The sequence below is a fragment of the Rattus norvegicus genome, chromosome 9, assembly GCF_021556685.1.
Source record: "Rattus norvegicus strain SHRSP/BbbUtx chromosome 9, alternate assembly SHRSP_T2T, whole genome shotgun sequence".
NCBI classification, from domain to species: domain Eukaryota; kingdom Metazoa; phylum Chordata; class Mammalia; order Rodentia; family Muridae; genus Rattus; species Rattus norvegicus.
In genome coordinates this window covers 28489197-28508081 of record NC_141542.1, presented here as the reverse complement: position 1 = coordinate 28508081, position 18885 = coordinate 28489197, and the positions used below count along the sequence as shown (strand labels likewise).

The 18885-nt window shown below is 51.0% G+C and overlaps 3 protein-coding genes across 18 annotated transcripts in view; 1 reads left to right on the top strand and 2 right to left on the bottom strand.

The window, feature by feature from the left end:
- Positions 1 to 10585, top strand: part of Usp49 (ubiquitin specific peptidase 49) — a 60289-nt gene extending 49704 nt beyond the window's left edge. For 3 of the 7 annotated variants that reach the window (XM_087565773.1, XM_087565775.1, XM_087565776.1), the window contains 3 exons: positions 3169 to 3277; positions 4000 to 4205; positions 4999 to 10585. In XM_087565773.1, the coding sequence (XP_087421899.1) occupies positions 3169 to 3277; positions 4000 to 4205; positions 4999 to 5189 (506 nt within the window). In that variant the 3' untranslated portion in view covers positions 5190 to 10585. 7 annotated transcript variants of the gene reach the window in all.
- A 2-nt stretch (positions 10586 to 10587) lies between these two features.
- On the bottom strand, positions 10588 to 11979 carry Tomm6 (translocase of outer mitochondrial membrane 6). The gene is made up of 3 exons (NM_001399365.1): positions 11833 to 11979; positions 11021 to 11121; positions 10588 to 10851 (listed from the first exon to the last, which is right to left on the bottom strand). The coding sequence occupies exons 1-2, from the start codon at positions 11958 to 11960 to the stop codon at positions 11025 to 11027; spliced, it is 225 nt and encodes a 74-aa protein (NP_001386294.1). The 5' UTR covers positions 11961 to 11979; the 3' UTR covers positions 10588 to 10851; positions 11021 to 11024.
- Prickle4 (prickle planar cell polarity protein 4) lies at positions 11863 to 18732 on the bottom strand. Of its 10 annotated transcripts, none has more exons than XM_087565785.1 (8): positions 18321 to 18549; positions 17715 to 17751; positions 16226 to 16370; positions 15295 to 15402; positions 14523 to 14660; positions 13998 to 14201; positions 13199 to 13403; positions 11863 to 12750 (listed from the first exon to the last, which is right to left on the bottom strand). In XM_087565785.1, the coding sequence occupies exons 3-8, from the start codon at positions 16355 to 16357 to the stop codon at positions 12458 to 12460; spliced, it is 1080 nt and encodes a 359-aa protein (XP_087421911.1). In that variant the 5' UTR covers positions 16358 to 16370; positions 17715 to 17751; positions 18321 to 18549; the 3' UTR covers positions 11863 to 12457.
- Positions 18733 to 18885: the final 153 nt, after the last annotated feature.

Sequence of the window (18885 nt, the reverse complement as noted above, 5' to 3'; positions counted from 1 at the left end):
TGATTACACGGGCATCATGTGCAGACCCTTCTGTGTCACTGTACTAATGCCCAGCATGCACAAATGGAAGTGCACAACAAATGTGGAGTCCATGTCTGTGTGTCTGCCTGTGTGTCTGCACACCATGTGTATGCCTGCTGTTAACAGACGTCAGAGTGGGGCTGGAGAGATGACTCAGCGGTTAAGAGCACCGACTGCTCTTCTCGAGGTCCTGAGTTCAAATCCCAGCAACCACATGGTGGCTCACAACCATCTGTAATGAGATCTGATGCCCTCTTCTGCTGTGTCTGAAGGCAGCTACAGTGTACTCATACAATAAAATAAAAATCTTTTACGGGGTTGGGGATTTAGCTCAGTGGTAGAGCGCTTGCCTAGCAAGCGCAAGGCCCTGGGTTCGGTCCTCAGCTCCGGGGGAAAAAAAAAAAGACAAAAAAAAAAACCAACAACAACAACAAAAAAAAACAGACGTCAGAGCAGGCTTCACATCTACAAGAACTAGCTGTGAGCTGCCATGTGGACCTTGGGGACCAAACTCAGGTTGTCTTGCAGGAGCAGCCAGTACTCTGAACGCTGAGTAGCGTCTCCATCCTTGGTGTCCACATTTTATGACATATAAAGATTTAGAAACAAAGACTACAAAGTTATGGGTTATGCAGTGACCTAGACAATCAGTTTAATACACATAATGAGTTTGGAATATACATTGGGTTTTTTTCTTTGGGGAGGGGCTTGTTTCGTTTTCTGTGGTTTTTATTTTGTTGTTTGTTTGCTTGTTTGTTGTTCTGAGACAGGATCTCTCACACTTCCCTGGCTGTCCTGGAACTTGCTCTGTAGATTAGGTTGGCCTCAAAGTCAGAGATCGGCCAGCCTCTGCCCCTGGGGGCTGGAATCAAAGGTGTATGCCACCACACTAGGCCAGAGCTTTTTCCTGTAAGGAACAACAGGGTATTAACAACTTTGTATCATTCTTAGATATGACAGAGTAGGTAGGAAACACTCTTAGTTTTTCCAGAGGGTATCCTTTCCTGGTAGCTAGATGTGCCAATTAGTCAGGACTTGTCTGTGCGCTGATAATGCAGAACGCTTTCAGGGCCTGGGCTTCATTGATTCAGTGCTTATGAGGTTTAAGGATTGCCCCTCTTCCTCCTTAATTAAACAGAGGCAAAACCGGTCAGTCTCAACAGAGTCGTTTCTGTTTCTTGGTGAATTTCTTTTAGGGAAACAAAGCCAGTCTGCATTTTCGTCTTAGCTCGCACACTCCCTCTGCTGTGGATTGTGGTCATTGCAGCTTCTCATGCAGAGCTCCAGCCTCTTCAGGGCTGGTTAACAGGAATAGAAGAGGGCAGAGCCCCTTTGAGTGCTTCTTTGCATATCCCAAGTGTCATGACTGTGTGGCTGACCAAGGTTCTCCAGCAGCACACGCAGTCTGCTGCGGTCTGCCCTGAACAGCTAACCCTGCATGTCCTGTGGCCAGAGCACTGTTTGCACACGTGCCTCAGACCGGACTTGGCATCAGATGCTGCACTTTCTACTCTGAGCGCTCAGAGCAACAGTGTGGAGACCGTTGTGTTACCTCTGACGGGTCAGGAGGCACAGAGATCTCTGGCCCAGATTAAGAAAGTTTGTTTCCATTGCCTATTTTCCAAGGCTGTAGGAGTCTATTTCACTTACAGGTCAGTGGTTTAGAATCCAAATTAGAGTCCGCATTTATTCTTTTGGACTAGATGAACTTGGCTGCCTTTCCACCATGTCTATAAGAACTACAGTTCACCCAGGCGGTGGTGGCACACACCTTTAATCCCAGTACTTAGGAGTCAGAAGCCTAAGGAGATCCTAAGTCACTGGTTTACAGAGTGAGTTCCAGGACAGCCAGGGCTATACCGAAAAACCCCTTCCCAAAAAACCAAAACCAAACCAAACAACTCCCCACCCCCGAAAGAAGAGCATTTCAGAAACCATGACAAAAGCCCAGAGCTACTGTTCTAGTTTGCCCTCTGTTGATATGATAAATACTGACCAAAAGCAGCTTGGGGGAGAAGGGTTTGTTTTACCTTATAGGTTATATACAGTCCATCATAAAGGGGAGTCAGGGAAGGAACTCAGGGTAGGAGCTTGAAGCAGAAGCCATGGAGGAAGGAAAGCTGCTTCCTGGCCCACAGCAGCAACTTCCATACCACCTCAGCCCAGTTGCCGTGAACAGTGCAACCCTCAGTGATGCCCTCCCACATCAGTCATCAGTCAAGGAAGTGCTGGTCCTATGGAGCCATTCCTCTTCCTCTTCCAGGCCATCACCACTGCTAGAGTTTATATTTAAATATTTATGTATACCATAAGCAATGTGTTGGGAAAAATCATAGTCTATGTTTTATTAATCATAATTTATCTTTTTCCTAAGCCTCATATATATGTAACATTCAAAACAAAAATATATCTCTATGGAGGGAGCTGAGCCTCAGAGTTTTGAACAACATTCATTTGGTGTATGGGTAGCTATAAGCAGGAAGTCTGGCTAGGATGACTTGTGTAGAGGGAAACCCTTTTTAGACTTAGAGTTGATAATAGTTTAAAAGACAGCAATGTAAAAGTGTAGAACTATGCCCACTGCCTATGTCTTATACTTCCAAACAATGAAACCTAGGTAGGCAGACAACGACAGCTCAACCCAAACCCCTTGTTCTGAGTGGAGCTAGGAAGCTGTCAATGATCTGCAGAATACCTCAGGTCCTCCGGCTACACCTTAAAAGACTGAGCTGTGTTGGGTGCAGTGTGCACTGTGGTAGCCTCCACTTAGACAGTCTATAAAAAAGCCACACCACTTCTGGAAGCTGCTGGTGGCAAAAATTTGAAAGCAGATGTATCAGTCAGGTTTTGCTGCTAGTCAGAGCCCAATAATAGTGACTGTCATATAAAGAAGTCTGGAGGACACCCCAAGGCTAGCGTGTGGGAACATGGGCATGGACGACTTGCAGGCTCCTTCCTCAGTTTCCTCAGGTCCCATTACTCCTTTCTCTTAGCCACAGTCCAGAGGCACTGCATTAAGGCTGTGATGCTGGGAAATGCAGACATGTTTAGGATGTCACATTAGTACCTTAGATAAAACCCAGGTCCAATTTGTGACTGGATGACGCTCCTCACTGCCTATGTCTTATACCTTTCCGAACCATGTAGGCAAACGACGAAAGTCCAACCCCAAACCCCTTGTTCTGAGTGAAGCTAGGAAGCAGTTAATGATCTACAGACTACCTCAGGTCCTCCGGCTACACCTTAAAAGATTCAGGTGAGCTTTGGGATAGCTGCCTCAGAGGCTGGGGAGGACAGCTGTCTGCTTTGACATGGGAAAGAAACCTGTTCGTGTGGGGCCTTGCACTTTCCAGAGAGTCACTCTTGTCCAGAAGATAAGAAGATGACGTTAGAGCGGCAGCCTGAGCCTCAGCTCGCTCGCTCGCCATTTCTTTCCAGCATGCACCTAATGTCTGCCAGTGCTCTCCTCACCTTGTTTGGACTTAGCAAATTCATCCCAAGGACACAGTATGGAATAACCAGTGAAAGGGGCAGGCAGTAGACTACCCAGGCTATCCAGAGTCTGTTTGTTTGTTTTCTTTTTTTGAGGGGGTTGGTGGTGGTTCAAGACAGGGTTTCTCTGCCTCTGGCCCAGCTGTCAGCCCAGGGCCCTCTTGTGGTCTGTTCAGTGCTTCAGGGAAGTCCTGAATAGTAAGGAAGCCTTGACTGTCCTGGAATTTGCTCTATAGAACCTGCTGGCCTCAAACTCAAGAGATTTACCTGCCTTTGCCTCCTGGGTGCTGGGACTAAGGGCATGCACACCACAGCCCGGCTCCAAGCTGCTTCTTTAGGGATTAGTAGGTTCAGAGGCTCCATTGAGCAGCAGACATCCTGTGAATTTTGATTAGTAGGGGCAAATCCAAATCCAAATTGTTTTCTCGGCTCCCTGTTAACTACTCTTCCAGCCTTCTCGAGTAAGAAACTCCTTTCATGTTGTAGGTGGTCTGGCCGTAACCATCGTGAGAAGATCGGGGTCCATGTCGTCTTTGATCAGGTGTTAACCATGGAACCTTACTGCTGCGGGGACATGCTCTCCTCCCTTGACAAAGACACCTTTGCCTATGACCTCTCCGCAGTGGTCATGCATCACGGGAAAGGGTTTGGCTCAGGACACTACACAGCCTATTGCTACAACACAGAGGGAGGTGCGTGTACTTTGCTCTGTGGGCTCGGGGACGTGGAAAGGGGTTTCTTTGTTCACACCTTATTGCTTTCCGTTATTTCCAGCCCAGGTTAGCTAGGGACAAATTACATACATTAAAAGTCAATGGGGAGCTTGATGAAAGTTAGGAGTCTAGTAAGGATATAAGGCTGTGCTAGGAATGAGCAAAGCACTTAGACCCAGTGCTGGAGATTAGCACAGGATCTGTCATTTGTGTATTTCTTATCATTACCGTAGCCCACTATGGCTATGATAATGATAATTCCGCCGACTTCATCTTCCTTCTCAGTCATGCAGAAATGATGGGGCTTCATGGAGATAGATAAGTCACAACTCAAGTAAGTCATCTTGGAGGACACGGAGGGCACTTTCTCTGTCCTCACGAGCTTCAACCTTCCCCCGGGGCAAGGTCTCTGCCGCTGCACTGTAAGCAGGTTTGCAGCAGCCTAAGCCCTCAAGGACTGCTGCCGAACTCTTTACTTGCATTCTCTCCCCACCCCCTCTGCTTAGCCCCCACATCCTGCCACTCTGTGGAGGCTTCTTAGATAACTAAAAGCATGAAGGAAGACAAAGCGTGGCCAGTCAGTACTGTAGGCAAGGGATGAGAGCCAGTGGTTAGGGAGCCTACCGTCACTGTCATTCGTGTGTCCCCGTCCCCAGTAATCAGAAGGTGACTCTGTTCTCCCACTGTTGTCTCCTCATCTCCTGGCTGCAGCTGTCTGAAAATGGAAACTAGGTTGTCATTTTCTCTCTCTCTCTCTCCTTTGGCTCCCTAGGTTTTTGGGTCCACTGCAATGACTCAAAGCTGGATGTATGCAGTGTGGAGGAAGTGTGCAAAACCCAGGCCTACATTCTTTTTTACACTCGAAGAACAGTTCAGGGCAGCGCAAAACTCTCAGAACCCCATCTCCGAGCTCAGGTGCACTCCAGCAGCAAGGACGATCGCAGAACATACACATTTCCCTGACTGGGAGGCAAGCATCAAAATGGCCTCCAGCTCTCCTCTCGGGAAATAAGGCTTGCCACAGTAACAGATTCCTGGGGTTGCCACACTGGGTCTAGGGGAGAAATGCCCTGTGATTCCTGCTCTGTCAAAAAATTGGTAGTTACTTTCTTGTGAAACCATGCAAATCCCTCCTTTCATAAAAACAATCTAAAGGAGTAGCTTCTATGAAGATTCTTTTGTCAGATGCTTCTGGAAAACAGGGACCTGGGTAGAGGAGACGGGGTAAGCGATGAGCCAGCCATGAGAACAGTCATGTCTGTCTGTCATGAGTCCCCTATTCATCAGGCCCTCCCCGAAGCACTGCACAGAGTACATGAGGGCCCCGGGCTGAGAGCTGGTGGCAAAGACTGGTCCCAACACAGAAGGTGAAGTCACAGGAGTTATTCACTCTAAGAAGGTAACCATCAAGAGTCATAGCTTGCAGACTTCATTTCTTAGGAGAGAACAGTTGAAGAGTGAGGGGCATGGAGCCCCTCCATGCCAACGGGAAGGCTGTCTGTCATAGCTTGTCTTCTCCTGAGCTGTTGTCACCTTGTCACTCCACATGGTGAAGCTGAGACTTGAGCCATCCCTAAGGCAGTCAGGAGGACACATAGACCTGTGTGTGCATGGTCTGTGTGAGCTAAGCCATGGACACTCCTGACTTCCCCAGTCCTGTAGCAAGGGCTGGGCTCAGAGTCATGGCTTGGTTTGGATCGGTTTTTGTCAGTTGTCAGAAGCTTTCACAGAATGCAGTGAGGGTGAGCTGGGCTTGTCTGAATGACTGCTGCCCCTAAGGCCTCACCTTATGTGACATGAAGGTTCTCCCCTGCCCCTTGCTTCCCTGTGTGTGAGCAGTGCTTAGGGATCGGCTGTGTGGCTGCTGTGGCCCTGGCCTGTTCTATCCCAGTGTGCTGTTCTTCACCCCTGCTGCTTTGGCCACAAGGAATACAGCAAGACTGTCTCTTACTCTGGAATCAGTAAAAACACATCTCTAAAGTCCACTCCGTCTCTGCGGGAGGAGTGCTCAGAGCCTTCCTGTCAGGCACAGTAAGCTTCTTCCCCTTGGCAGTGGCGACTGCGGTGCCCCACAGCCTCCCCTGCGAGTGCTGTCTTCTGATTACGTAGCTCGTGTTGATGTCTGCGTTCAGGCAGAGCAGTTGTCACTTGGTGGGAGTTGTAGGGGTGGGGAACAGGATGGGGAGGCTGAGGAGGCACCACCACACGTCCAGGCACATCTGTGGTGTTTACTGCTGCTCTCCTTTGAGGTGAGCTCTCCTGTAGGCCTGCCAGACATCAGCAACACGGAAGAAATCAGACAGAAAGTGGCTCATCCTGACAGGGATGGCGTGCTGGATTTGAACTTGCTTTTTAATAACACTGTGAGGTTTCTGTAATATTTAGCTTTTATTTGGAAGCGATAACGTAAGGCATTGTTGTGCTGTTTGGTTTTTACTGCCTATTTCAGGCTTTTTTCTGAGCTTTGCTTGGGCTCCTCCTCTCCTGGGCACTGTTTTAGGGTGTCCCGGCTGCCCACCCTGCCTGAGGTTCTGATGTAAAGCTGTACCCCTTCAGGGAGGTCTACATTGCTAAGATGGCTGATGGTGATGATTTGCTACCGTGGTAGGAAAGCCCATTCGAAATCAAAACCTGTGCTGACACACCCTGTAAGGCCAGCACTCGTTAGGCTGAGGCAGGGGGATCATGAATTCAAAGCTCCATTGTGAGGCCCTGTTTGAAAAGCAAAATCAACAAACTATAGAGAATAGAAAACAAAGGAAGTAAGACTGGACTGCACCTCACCTTAAACCTGTGTTGTTTTTTCTAGAAGGAGAACCTGTAGGCAGAGAACACAGACCTGCCTGTCTAGGGGGAACACATTAGAAGACTCTTACTCAGTTTTTAAAGATAGTTTTATAGCAGCTATCAGCAGGACTGGTAAGCACATTAGGGACTTCATAAAGCTTAACTGCCCACCCACCTATGAGATTAGTAAAATCGCTTAAAGTAAGTGGGAACTGAAACCAGCTTCTCCACTGAGCCACCCTCAGGGAGGTGGACACCTAGCACTGGAAGCAGCAGCGTGAGGGAGGTAAGAGTGTGGTGCTTAAGGAGACCTCTGCTGCAGAGGAGCTATAGGGTCCGGGCTGCTATGCTGCACTGTCCTCTGCTCTGGTGCCTGCACAGCCAAAGCACAGCACTGTCAGCTGCATCACAGTGAAACATTCTAAAAAGAAAGGACAGACAGATCTTGACTAGCTGACTCCAGGACAAACCCTAGTGCTGCTCTCCCAGCTGCAGTCTCGGTCTGTGAACCCTTTGTAATTGGCTGGTGTGTTTACTTACTGCTGTAGCCAGCCAAGACAAATATACCCCAGCCCTCAAAAATGACTTCTTACCTCAGTCTAGCCTGGCCCTCATGCTGTGGTTGCCTCTCAGAGCAGGTACCATCACTAGTACCAAGACAGCAGGGACACCTTGGCACCCAGAACCGCAGCTCTCACCCCAGGGCAGGAGAGCTTTTAGATGTTGCTTGGAGCGTCAAGAATAAAACTGGAAACTGTGGAAGAGTTACTGTGTCCTATGGACTCAATAGCAGAGTTTATTTTTGTTCACAGTGGCAAGGTCCATGATTGTATGAGGTCCCTGCTCTGGCTATGCCTTCAGCTCCATCCACATTCAGGGGAAGAACCAATGAGGTGGACTGGCCAGCAGTGCCCCGAGTAAGCCGAGTCGATGGTACAGAACAAAAATTGAGGGGAGGGGGGATCTGAAATTTGTTTTACTGAAAAAGCTTTGTGAACTAATTTTCTACAATTGATAAAATTTGGTGCCTTGTACTTGATTGTGGTTTGCATGAGAGTTAAGGGGGAGGGCTCCTTTTTGTTGTGTCAAGTGGCAGATGGGTCTGTAGTGTTTAAAGGATACGTGCTATCAGATTTTTAGAGCATTCCTTTCTTAGGTACGAATGTAAATTGTTCTTACCAGCAAGTTCTAGAGTTTTAATGTCCAAATTGTATTTGTAATCAATCATTCCTCAAATGTCTGAATACCACTATTCGTTGCCCCTTGTACATGCCAAACGTTAATGTTGGACTTTTCTGGAGGTGACCCTTTCCTGAATGTGTATCACATCCCTGTGCGGGATTGCAGCTTATGTGTGCAAGGGTTTCCAGTTAGTTGGGAGAGCACAAATGATCAGAAAGCCTTTCTCTCGATCATGATGAAGCCGAGGGACCAATGGCGGTAGTCTGCATTTACTCTGGAGTCCTGCGTGAACCATCAGGAAGCAGTGTTACAGTGATGCCCACGTGTGAGCCTTCAGACTGTAAGACAAGCCACCACCGTGTAGTAAGCAGTGAATCATCTAAATGACCCGTCTCCGCCACCTCGACACTTCCTGGGCAGATGACAAATGGGATAGTGCTCCGTGGCTGAGGAAGGTATTGAGACTCCATTCAGTCAGGGCCAGTCGCAGCCAGTTCTTTCATTCCAACCTTGAAGTTTCTATTGAACTAGTGCAGCTTCACCCAAGTGCTCATGAACTTACCGTTGGTTCGAGCATACTTGGTAACTGGGTCACTTGACTTCTTTATTAGCTAAGTGTGGGTCTGTCAGTACTGAAGCTGGAAAGGCCTTAGGACGGTGAGCTTCCTCCCGTTCACATTCCGCTCTGCTCTCGGTTCAGTCTGTCACTGACTACGCTATCCCCGTCAGCCCATGCACTCTGTGCCATGGCCCAGCAGCTATGAAGCAAGCGGTCAGTTTGTGAGATCTGCCCGTGCTTGAACTGGCATCTTTCACTTACAAAGAATTAGCCCTGGGAAAGGGCTCATGGCTAGAGCACTTGGCTCTCGCGGGCCGGGTCTCACCCAGCTGCACTAAACCAGCTTAAATGAAAGAATGCCCTGGGTTCGGTCCCCAGCTCCGAAAAAAAAGGAAAAAAGAAGAAAAGAAAAGGTCATCTGGGGTTCTAAGTCTAACATACAGCTTACAAGCTTCTTGGGCTCTGCAAGCAATGGCCTCAAGCCCAAGCCTCATCCTAGTATTCATACTCATGACCCTGTCCACCCTGGGCCCATTTTTTTTTTTTAAAGCAGTCTCACTGTGTAGCCCTGGCTAACTTGGAACTTACTATGTAGAACAGGCTGGCAGTACAGAGCCATATGCATCCGGGATTAAGTGTGCGCCACCAGGGCCTCAGCCTGTCTTCCTCCCAATGATCTCTAAAATAAACGTTTCAGAGCATCTGTAACCCTAGGTAAATGCTAGGCCTGAGTTCATTCAGGGTGTTCCTCCTAGCTGTCCACCACATGGGCTCTATCTGATAAACATTCACGAGAACACGGTAATGCCCATCGAACACATGGCTAGGCATGTAGCTCAGCAGAGCCCAGAGTTGGAGACCATCACCACATAAAGCCAGGCATAGTGCAGCCTTTAATCCTAACCTGTACCTGTCGTTCTAAGTGTTGGTCCATGCAAGCGGCAGGATAAGCAGTTCACAGCCACCCTCAACCATGTAGTTATGTTTGAGGCCAGCCTGGGCTACAGACCCTGTCTCAAAAAGACAAAAACACAAAAAAACTCTTTAATTGCCCCCACCCCCACCCCAATTATTTTGTGGCTCTGTGGAGGTCAAATTCAGAATTGAAGCCTTTTCTGCAATGAGCTAGGCCCCAGAGGACGACAGAATGAGACACAAGCCAGCAGATCCAAGAAAGCTGCTTTGCCGTTTCCCTTAGTGAGCCGCCATAGGTAACATCTGTAATAGTCATGTAGCTGTGGCCCAGATCCACCAGCCCCTCCTCACTCACGCTCTGTAACCCACAACCAATTCAAACGGGCTGGAGCAGAAGAAGAAATTTTAAAACACCCAGTAAATTGACTAAGTGAAGCTGTGGAGAGCCTGTCTCTCCCCGCCTGGTTTCCCACACAGGATGTCCGTGCTGCTTCTTACACGCTTGGAAGGACACCAGACGGCAGCACCAGCATGAGTCTCGGGGTAGGAAGCACCTTTCTTTGTGACACATTTGCCTCCACCCACACATCACTGTCCTCTTCTGCCACCAAATCTCACTCTTCCAACAATGTCTCCCCGGTACCTGGAAAACCCACTGGCAAATTAAAACGCCAACCACCACCAACTTCGTCCTCCAGGACTCAACAATAGGAACTGTCAAGCATCAGCTTTGTGGTGTGTCTGCATCCCTGAGGAGTGGGGGTTCCAGTCCCATCTCATCTCCACTGCAGCTCCTGTTTGGGGCTCACTCCTGCCTCTTGAGTGTGAAATACAAGTCATGTTTATTTGATTTTTGTAAACTGACTTTTTACACCTTGTTTTTGTAAGAAATTTCTTATTAAAAGAATAAAACACCTGTCTTGATGTGCAGACTTTATTTGAAATCTTTTCTAAGAACCATTTCTACTCTTCAGGACAGGGACAAAGATCGCCCTGTGCAGAAAGTTGGGAACTGCACACAAAACTGCAGAAGCAACATTTCAGCTGAAGCTGGGGCCTGGTGGGAGGGAGGGTCAGGCAAGGAGAGGGAGTCAACTTTAGCTGCCACTCGGGTAGTGTCTTGTGGTGGTCACAGACAGTAGGCTGTCTTTGGGAAGTGTGAATACACAGGAGGTCCATTCTCTGCAAGCAGATAACAGCGTTAGGAACAGAACTGCTTTCACCTAGAAACCCTTGGGCAAAGTTTTACCCCGAGAATCTCCCCTCCTTCCTGTGAATAGCTGACAGAGCATACTGCTGTCTCCATCTTTTAGAACTCCTGAAATAGGCAGAGGAAAAGTTTCGTGCTTACCTGCCTACACCCCTGGCTGAGGTGCCATCAAATCAATGTCACTCAAGTTCCTGGCCAGCCAAACTCCAGCAGCAAAGAGTCCCAAATTGAGGATCAAGTTCCTGAGTAAAGAATACATTTCATTAACCCTACATATTGTCCTCGAGTCTAACGCAGCTAATGACATACCACGGGAAGTTTTCTCTCAGCACCACGTGAGAGTGAGGTGCAGACACTCGATACAGTGGCTTGTTCCCCTAATATGCACATGAGAATTTTAAGTTCACATCTACTTCTAACACAAGCAAAGGCCAACTTAGCACTCTGCTGGGGCTAAAATCTGTTTATGCGCCGAAACCCCTTCCCTGCTTTTTAGGTCAGAGTGACTTCTTAAAAATATTACTTTAGGGGCTGGGGATTTAGCTCAGTGGTAGAGCGCTTACCTAGGAAGCGCAAGGCCCTGGGTTCGGTCCCCAGCTCCAAAAAAAAAAAAAAAAAGAACCAAAAAAAAATATTACTTTAATTTGTGTATGTGCGCGCGCGTGCACGTGACACAATGCATATGTGCAGGTCAGTACAAACCCGGAGGAGTTAGTTGGTCTTTTCCAACCTACCAGCCCCATGGATTGAACTCATGTCCTCAGGCCTGGCAGCTGAACTATTGTTGCAACCCAGGGCGACATACCTTGAAAGCCACGTGATAGATGGCTTTTGCCACCACGAAACCACTCTTCTCAATGAGATAAAACCCCTGGGGATGCATGCCAGACTCACTAAGTAGGGAAATACAAGTTTAAGTTTATGAGGACCAGAGAGGGGTCAGGTTCGATTACCTCCGGAAGTCGTTCCGATCGGTGGCGAAGCGGTAGACGCCGCGAAGCCAGTCTCCCACGTTGTCTGGAACCTCGGAGTTCTCACCGGCCGAGCCGGCGGCGCTCACCGTCACACCGCTGGAAGCCATAACAGCACCGAGCACGTCCGTACCGGCAGCGCGTCGCACCGAGTCGGCGCAGGCCGATCGCGCAACTTCCGACCCCGCACTTCCGCCGATCAGAGTAATAAGTGAACGAGAAGGCCCGCCCGGACCGCCTCCAGGAGTCCATCGAGCTGGAAAGCTTGGTCGGAGGTGGAGCCCCAGCTCGCGGCCCCACCTCCCAGTGCCTGGGGTCTGTTTTCCGTGCTGCGCTACAACTCCATTAGTTTAAGCAAGGTGCTGACAGTGTGGCTAGCCCAGTCTTTGGGGATAGGGGATAGCTCACCCTGGAGGCTCATGGCAGTGATGTGCTCCCAAGAAAGTGTCCTTCAGGTCAGAAGAGCGTGCAGTACCAATGGGATTGTCCCGCGTGCCTGACTGCCTTCAGTCTCAGGTTTTTACACAGCACAGCCTTGTTATCTCGCTTCACAGATCCCCCACTCCCCACCCCACAATCTCACTACCCCGATTTCCAGACCGCGCCACTAACAAATAGCGCAATGCTTCCTGGAGATGCCTCTGTCATCTGCTTGGAGGTTTTCAGGGGTCTTCCAGAGATCTGGAAGGCGCTGGCCGAAGAAATAGCCTTCGGGTTCCGACTCAGAGGAAGAGGAGCAGGTGGGGCAGGGGCTGCCCTCTTTGGGTGTCTGTGGGCTGTTTCTATCCTGCTGTTTGGACGCCTCACTCGGGATTGCCACTGCAGAGGGAAGCGCAGCTCGGGAGGTGATCTTGTCATCCGAGGAGGCACGGTTCCAGCCGACACTTGGATCAGGTCCTTCTGTTCCAAACCCATCAGAAATGCCCATCTCAGAGCCCCCAAATCTCTGTGCAAGAGGCGGGCCAGGGTTGCGTGCGGCCTCCCGCCCCGCCCCAGGCTGTGCCGTGCGCGCCACCGCTGCCGCCAGTCTACCCCAGGGGCCCCCGCCTCCGTCCACCAGTGGGCGACCGCCTCCCCCGCTTGGGAGCGAGTCCGGCGCCGCAGCCCCGCCGGGTGGGTTCAAGAGGCCCTTGGAGCTCGCAGGCCAGGGACGCGCGGTGAGAACTGCGGGCCCCAATGCTCGCGTCTGGGGGTTGCGGTGGGTGGACGAGGTGTTGCTGGAGCAGTGGTTGTTGTAGGACAGCGTGGGTATGGGGCGAGGGGTTCTGGCCTGGGAGATTACCCCCTTCCATGCTCAGCCCAAGCCGCTGCTCCCTCCCATTAAGATCTGCACCATCCCCTCCATTACCAAGGGACGCCTGTCCTTCCGCTGCCCCTATTGAGCTAGAGCCCCCACTTCTGTAGCGTCTCGCAAAGCAGCTGGGGCAGCACGGGCTACCCCCCGGCAGGGCATAACGTCCCCCATCCAGGGGCTCTGCGCAGTCTTGGCAGCAGAAGTGGTTCTCGTGCCAGTGTCGTCCCTCGGCCTCGGTGCAGCGCTGGGAGAAGATCAGCTGGGTGAGGAAGAGGAAACCGGTTCGTTCGTTCATTCATTCATTCATTCATTCATTCATTCACTCACTCACTCACCCATTCTCTCATCCTTGCAATAACCACGCCTTATACCCATAAACGCCATGCCCACAGGCATTCTGATTTGAAGTACTTTGTGACTTTTGGATTCAGGGAGGGTGATTCACTTTAGGCCGGATCTTCCACGTAGCAGGTGGCACAGCCAGAAGTTGGACCCCAGAGCTTCCCTGACTCCTATCCCATGGTTCAATACGGCCTTTCATGTTGATGTTAAGATCCTGCTAGCATTGGGCAAGTACAGCACTGATCATCTGGCATAGTGACGAGATAAACATCTGTTCAAGACTCCAGAAACGTTCTGAGTCCAAACTAATTTAAGGACCTCTGCTCACAATGGGGGAGGGCAGACATAAATAAAGGCAACAGGTCCCACATAGCTCAAGAGAACAGAGAGGAACGGTGTGGCCCTGGCTGGTTCTAGTTCTGGTGAGCCTGCAGCCTAGGAAGCTGCTCTGTGTCCCTTTGTTCCTGGCCCCAAGGAAGAACTCCCCTAGTGCCCCCTCTCAGTGCTCTACCTGGTCACAAGCCGGACATCGAGGTCGCAGCAGCTCTGCGTGATGACGGCCACAGTACAGGTGCCCATCGTGGTAGAAGTAGATGAGGTTTGTCAGGGCCTGGCCACAGGCCTGGCAGGCAAAACAAGGTCTGTGCCAGCAGCACCGCTCTCCGGCCCTGGCGGCGAACACTCCATACTCCCCTGGGTTCAGCAGCTTCTTGCACTGCCAGGCGAGGGGTGGGGCGGCACCGAGATGGTCAGAATCTGAAGCTTCTTAGCTCCTCTCACGGCCTTTCCATTCAGCCTGACCTCCCAGTCTGACCTCCCAGTCTGACCTCATATTGTATCCCAGGCCCCTATCCACCAGAAAGGCCACCGATCCCCCCCAAAACCTGGCTTCCAGTTTTCTCTACCGTTTATCAAATCATTGCTCCTAAAACCATTTCTCCACTAAAGTCCCCCAAGGCCCTTCTGCAGAAGCCAGAGAGCAAAGGGTAGAGGAAGGGGAAGGCTCTGGAATGGAAAAGGGAGGCAGACTCCCTACCTTCTCACAAGTGTGGCCTTCAAGCTTAGGAGGCAGTAGACGGGCCACCCCCTGTCCCAGAGATTTCTGCTTCCGCTGGGCACAGAAAAGTCGAAGTTGGGCCAGTTCCTCCTCCCCTAGGGCCAAACAGTAGCGTTCCTGCCAAAACAGATCCTCATGCACCCAGGCCTCAGGGTAGCATGTCACTAGGACTGGAAAGTTCTATAAGGCCTAGCTCCTGGGCCACAGAGGGGTAGAGTCTTGGGGGGAGAGAACGGCATTTGTGCTCGGAAAAGGGAAGAGAACGCACTTAAGTGCCTTTGGTTCACTGTGCTGCTCATGGAAATGGCCACCACTCGGTCCCTTAGCACCTGGTACTGTCACCAGATAGCTTGGCTCCCATTCCCATGAAGCTAGATCTCACCCCCGCTTTTCAGATCTGTGTTCTCTCTGCTTCATAACTGCCTTGACTCCCCTAGTGAAGTGTAAGCCTTTAGGCTGTACATGGTGGGGCCTCAATAAATGCTAAAGGATCATATTTCTACATTTGTGCATTCCATTCTTGATTTCAAATGCCGTTCATGTCCATTTTCCCATTTGCTCTTGAGCTGAGTAGGCACTGGGGTACACAGAGGGGACATCACTCTACCTGTTATTACGTGTGGAGACTCAAGCTAGTGTCGGAGCTGGGCCTTCTAGTCATACCCCCTGAATTCTAGACCAAGAGCCTTTCCACGTATTAACCATGTGGGGAGAGGGGGAAGAAGGAGAGGGGATGAGGGGGAAGACCCACATCACTGTCCTGTGGTGGAAGCTGCTGCAGGAGGGTCCGAAAGCCAGGCCAGTTTGAAGCTTGGCTGATATCCGGGCAAGGTGGGCCCAAGCTCGAGGACGTAGGAGCCTGAGGAAGGACACAGGAGAAAACGAGGTGGGGCTAGGCTTTCTCTTCCCTTATCACCTCTCTTCCAGTCCGCAGCAACTCCCAAGCTCTGCCCCTGGAGAGAAAGCCTTCCAGTTCTTCACTAAGCCGGAACAGTAGGTCCACTCCTGATCGGAGGTCTGCCTGGAGGGAACCCCCAAACACCACCTCCATTCAGTTATTCCCTGGGGTCAAAGTCCCTCTCATCTGGTCTGACAACTCAAGCCAGACCTAGGAGAGGCACTGTATTCAAGTCAGAGCCCCAGTTCCTCCTGACAAGAGAAATGGTCTACAAAGTGGCTGTACATTCCTATAATCCTGCCCACTGGGAGGCGGAAGTAGGACTGAAGCTTCAGGGCTGCATGACTAGAGCTTGGCTCAAAGGGGGAGAAAGCAGGAGACAGACGGCTCAGCAGGTAAAGCCACACCGCCAAGCCTAAGTCTGATCCCCACGGTCCACATGGTAGAAGAGGAGGACTGGCTCCCACAGGTTGTCCTCCGACCTCCACATGTATGGTGGTGCACACACACTCACACACACGTGCACACACGCACACACGCACATGCATGTGCACACGCACACACACATGCACGTCTCTCCCGCCTGGAACTTGATACTCCATATATAGACCAGGCTGGCCTTGTACTCACTGAGTTCTGGAACTAATGGTGTGCACTGTCACACCTGACTGACTAAGGTTTTGTTTTAATAGAGAAATGCAAACTACCTCCTACTTGGCAGGAGGGGAATGAGGGCCAGAGGACGAGACCACCATGGTCTCAGAAAGAGTGGGACTCCTACAACCTGAACAGAGATATCCCCATAGCCCTGTACTGGCCGGTGGCCTGAATCACTGTCTGTGTTGACTGGTGGATCTGGCTCCCTGAAGATAGGATTGTCCTGTTGGAGGGACCAGTCAGAATTCTGAACTGACATTGGTGACAGTCACCTGAAAGAAACAAAATAAGAACACCCCATTCAGTAAGCTTTTGCAGTATGCCAGGTGAACCAAAGTGCTTTGCAAACACCATCTCTTTTTTTCTTTTTCTCTTTTTTTTTCTTTTTTTTTCGGACCTGGGGACCGAACCCAGGGCCTTGCGCTGGCTAGGCAAGCGCTCTACCACTGAGCTAAATCCCCAACCCCGCAAATACCATCTCATAGCCTTGCCAACAGCCAGGTGGCTTAGGTAGCATTGTACCCATTTTACAGATGGCCAGACTGGGGCTCAGAGAACAGTGATATATATCCAAGACCAAACAGCTGAGAGGTGGCAAAGGCAGGTGGTTTAGCCACTGGGTTTGTGAAGTTCAAATTCTTGGGTCTCACAAAGCTGGGATGAACTAGAAGAGAAGGCAACAGTAGAAGAAACCACGTTGCTGTCCCATGAGCCTCTGGGCAGGTTGGACCTCTCCTACCCACCTCAGTCTTCCCTAGTTCTTCAGTGCACCCCTCCCCAGGACCTGCCTTCTTACCAAGCCCCACTCAGTCTGCACATTTTCAGCTGAATTTGGGGGCCTGGATAAAGGCCTCCTCAAATTCTCTGGACTGCACTAGTAGTCCCTTCCCTGAGTTCTCAAGTGACACATAGCCCATTCCCCCAAATTAGCACCCAGTGTTTCCTCACCTAGTCTAAATTCCTCCCTCGAGGGTACAAGAAACTTTTGTTCATTCATTCTGTCTCTGATGAAACCTGTAGCCTCTCACCAACCAGGTAAGCTATCTTCCACTAAGAGCTATATCACCTGTGTGCTTGTGTGGGGGGGTGGGGAGGGAGTTTCAGAGCCAAGGCTGGCTTTGAACTCCTGATCCTCCTGCCTCTACCTCCAAAGGGCTGAGATCCAAGGCATGCACCACCACAGCCAGCTTCACAGCAGTAATTTTAATGGACAGTCCCAGTGCAACCTGTGTAGTTAGCCACAGTCTATTTGGGATCACAGTGTCTACTGAAGTAGGGAAAAGAGGGGCCCTGCTCTCACTGAGGTCCCAGGCTAGTGAACAAGAAGAAACACAGTAGCCGGGGAGAACAAGGATGTACACGGATTCTAGGTGAAGGGGTTGGGCTGTGTGGGGTGGGGGTAGCCAAGGCAAACTTATATGTTTATTCGGTGTCTGAGACGATTCTCGAACTGGGATGGAGTCTGACAGCAGGGCTTAGGAGGACTGCCAGTAAATCACTGGGCTTTGGGGATGGCCAGCAGGCTCAGTTTAGAGTACCTTCCAACTCCAAGCACTCCCTCAGTGCCCCTTCCTATACCCAGCGCCACCCTTCCCTATTCCCCGCTCCACACCCACCTGCTTCCTTCCTGTTCTGTCCCTCACACCAGGTTTCCTGTGGAAGGTGGCCAGAATGAACTATCCACATTCAGGGCTAGAAACAGTCCCACCCCTTAGCACTGGTTCAGCTCCATGCAACAAGGTTGTGTGTGGGGTAGGTTCTGGGGCCCCAGAAGACTTGGGACTCTCTTCCAGATTAGTTCTGGTTTGCATGGAACTGTCCAGCAACAAGTATCAGAAAACACACCTCTACCCAACATCCTTCCTGTCCCCTACTCTAATTCACCTCCCGCTACCATTAGACCCCATCTTACTAACGTTCTGGTTTCCTCCCATAGTTCCCTTCCTCTCTCCTTTCAGGTAAGAACAGGCCAAACACTGGCTCCCCAGCCCCTCAGGTGCAACTAGATTCGGGGGGGTCGACCTTCCCCAAACAACACCGGTTCGTGGAAGGATGAGAGGCCCCAGAGGCTGGAGAGCAGTAGACAAGGGAAGGTGTCCCCGAATCAGAGGAAAAGGGGAGGGGAGTGTAGGCTTTCACAAAGTGGCCTCTAGGCATAGCCCCCAATTCTTCCTAGAACTTGGCCGGTCCACCTGCAAGGCAGAGGCTCAACGTGTGCTTACCGAGTTCTCTTGGGGGTCTCTGTCTAGCTGCAGGTTTACGAGTGGGAATCAAGATTCCGAAAGGGTCTCTGCGTGGCTAAGCGACAACGCTGTACAGCAGAGACCTGCCGTCGGCCACGCCCCCAAGCGGTCCCAACCAGGCAGGTGCTTCAGACCAAGGAAAGCGCTCGTGGGTCTCAGGACAGGAAGGGCACAGGCACCCGTGTACCGCCAAGCTGCGAACTGTCTCTCGGCCCACCCCCGGCTTAAGCCCCGCCCCCTCTGCGGGCCTTTACAGCCCTCCCCTTTGTCCCCAGTGGTCGGTCCCTCACCACTTCCCCTCCTGGATTCCGAGTCTGGTCCAGACTCCTCAGATCCGCTTTGCTATCTTTCGTGATTCTCTTCGGCTTGAGAGATTGCTCCTACCTCTGTCTCCGCCCTATCCCGCCCCGCGCCCCTTCTCCAGACAGGCCACGCCCCTCAGGAGTCCTAGTCACCGGCCCCGAGCGCCCTCTGGCGTCTGCGCATGCTCTCTGTCCCGGACTGCAAAGTCCTCCAAAGGGACCTTCTAGGCTGCGCGCCGGTT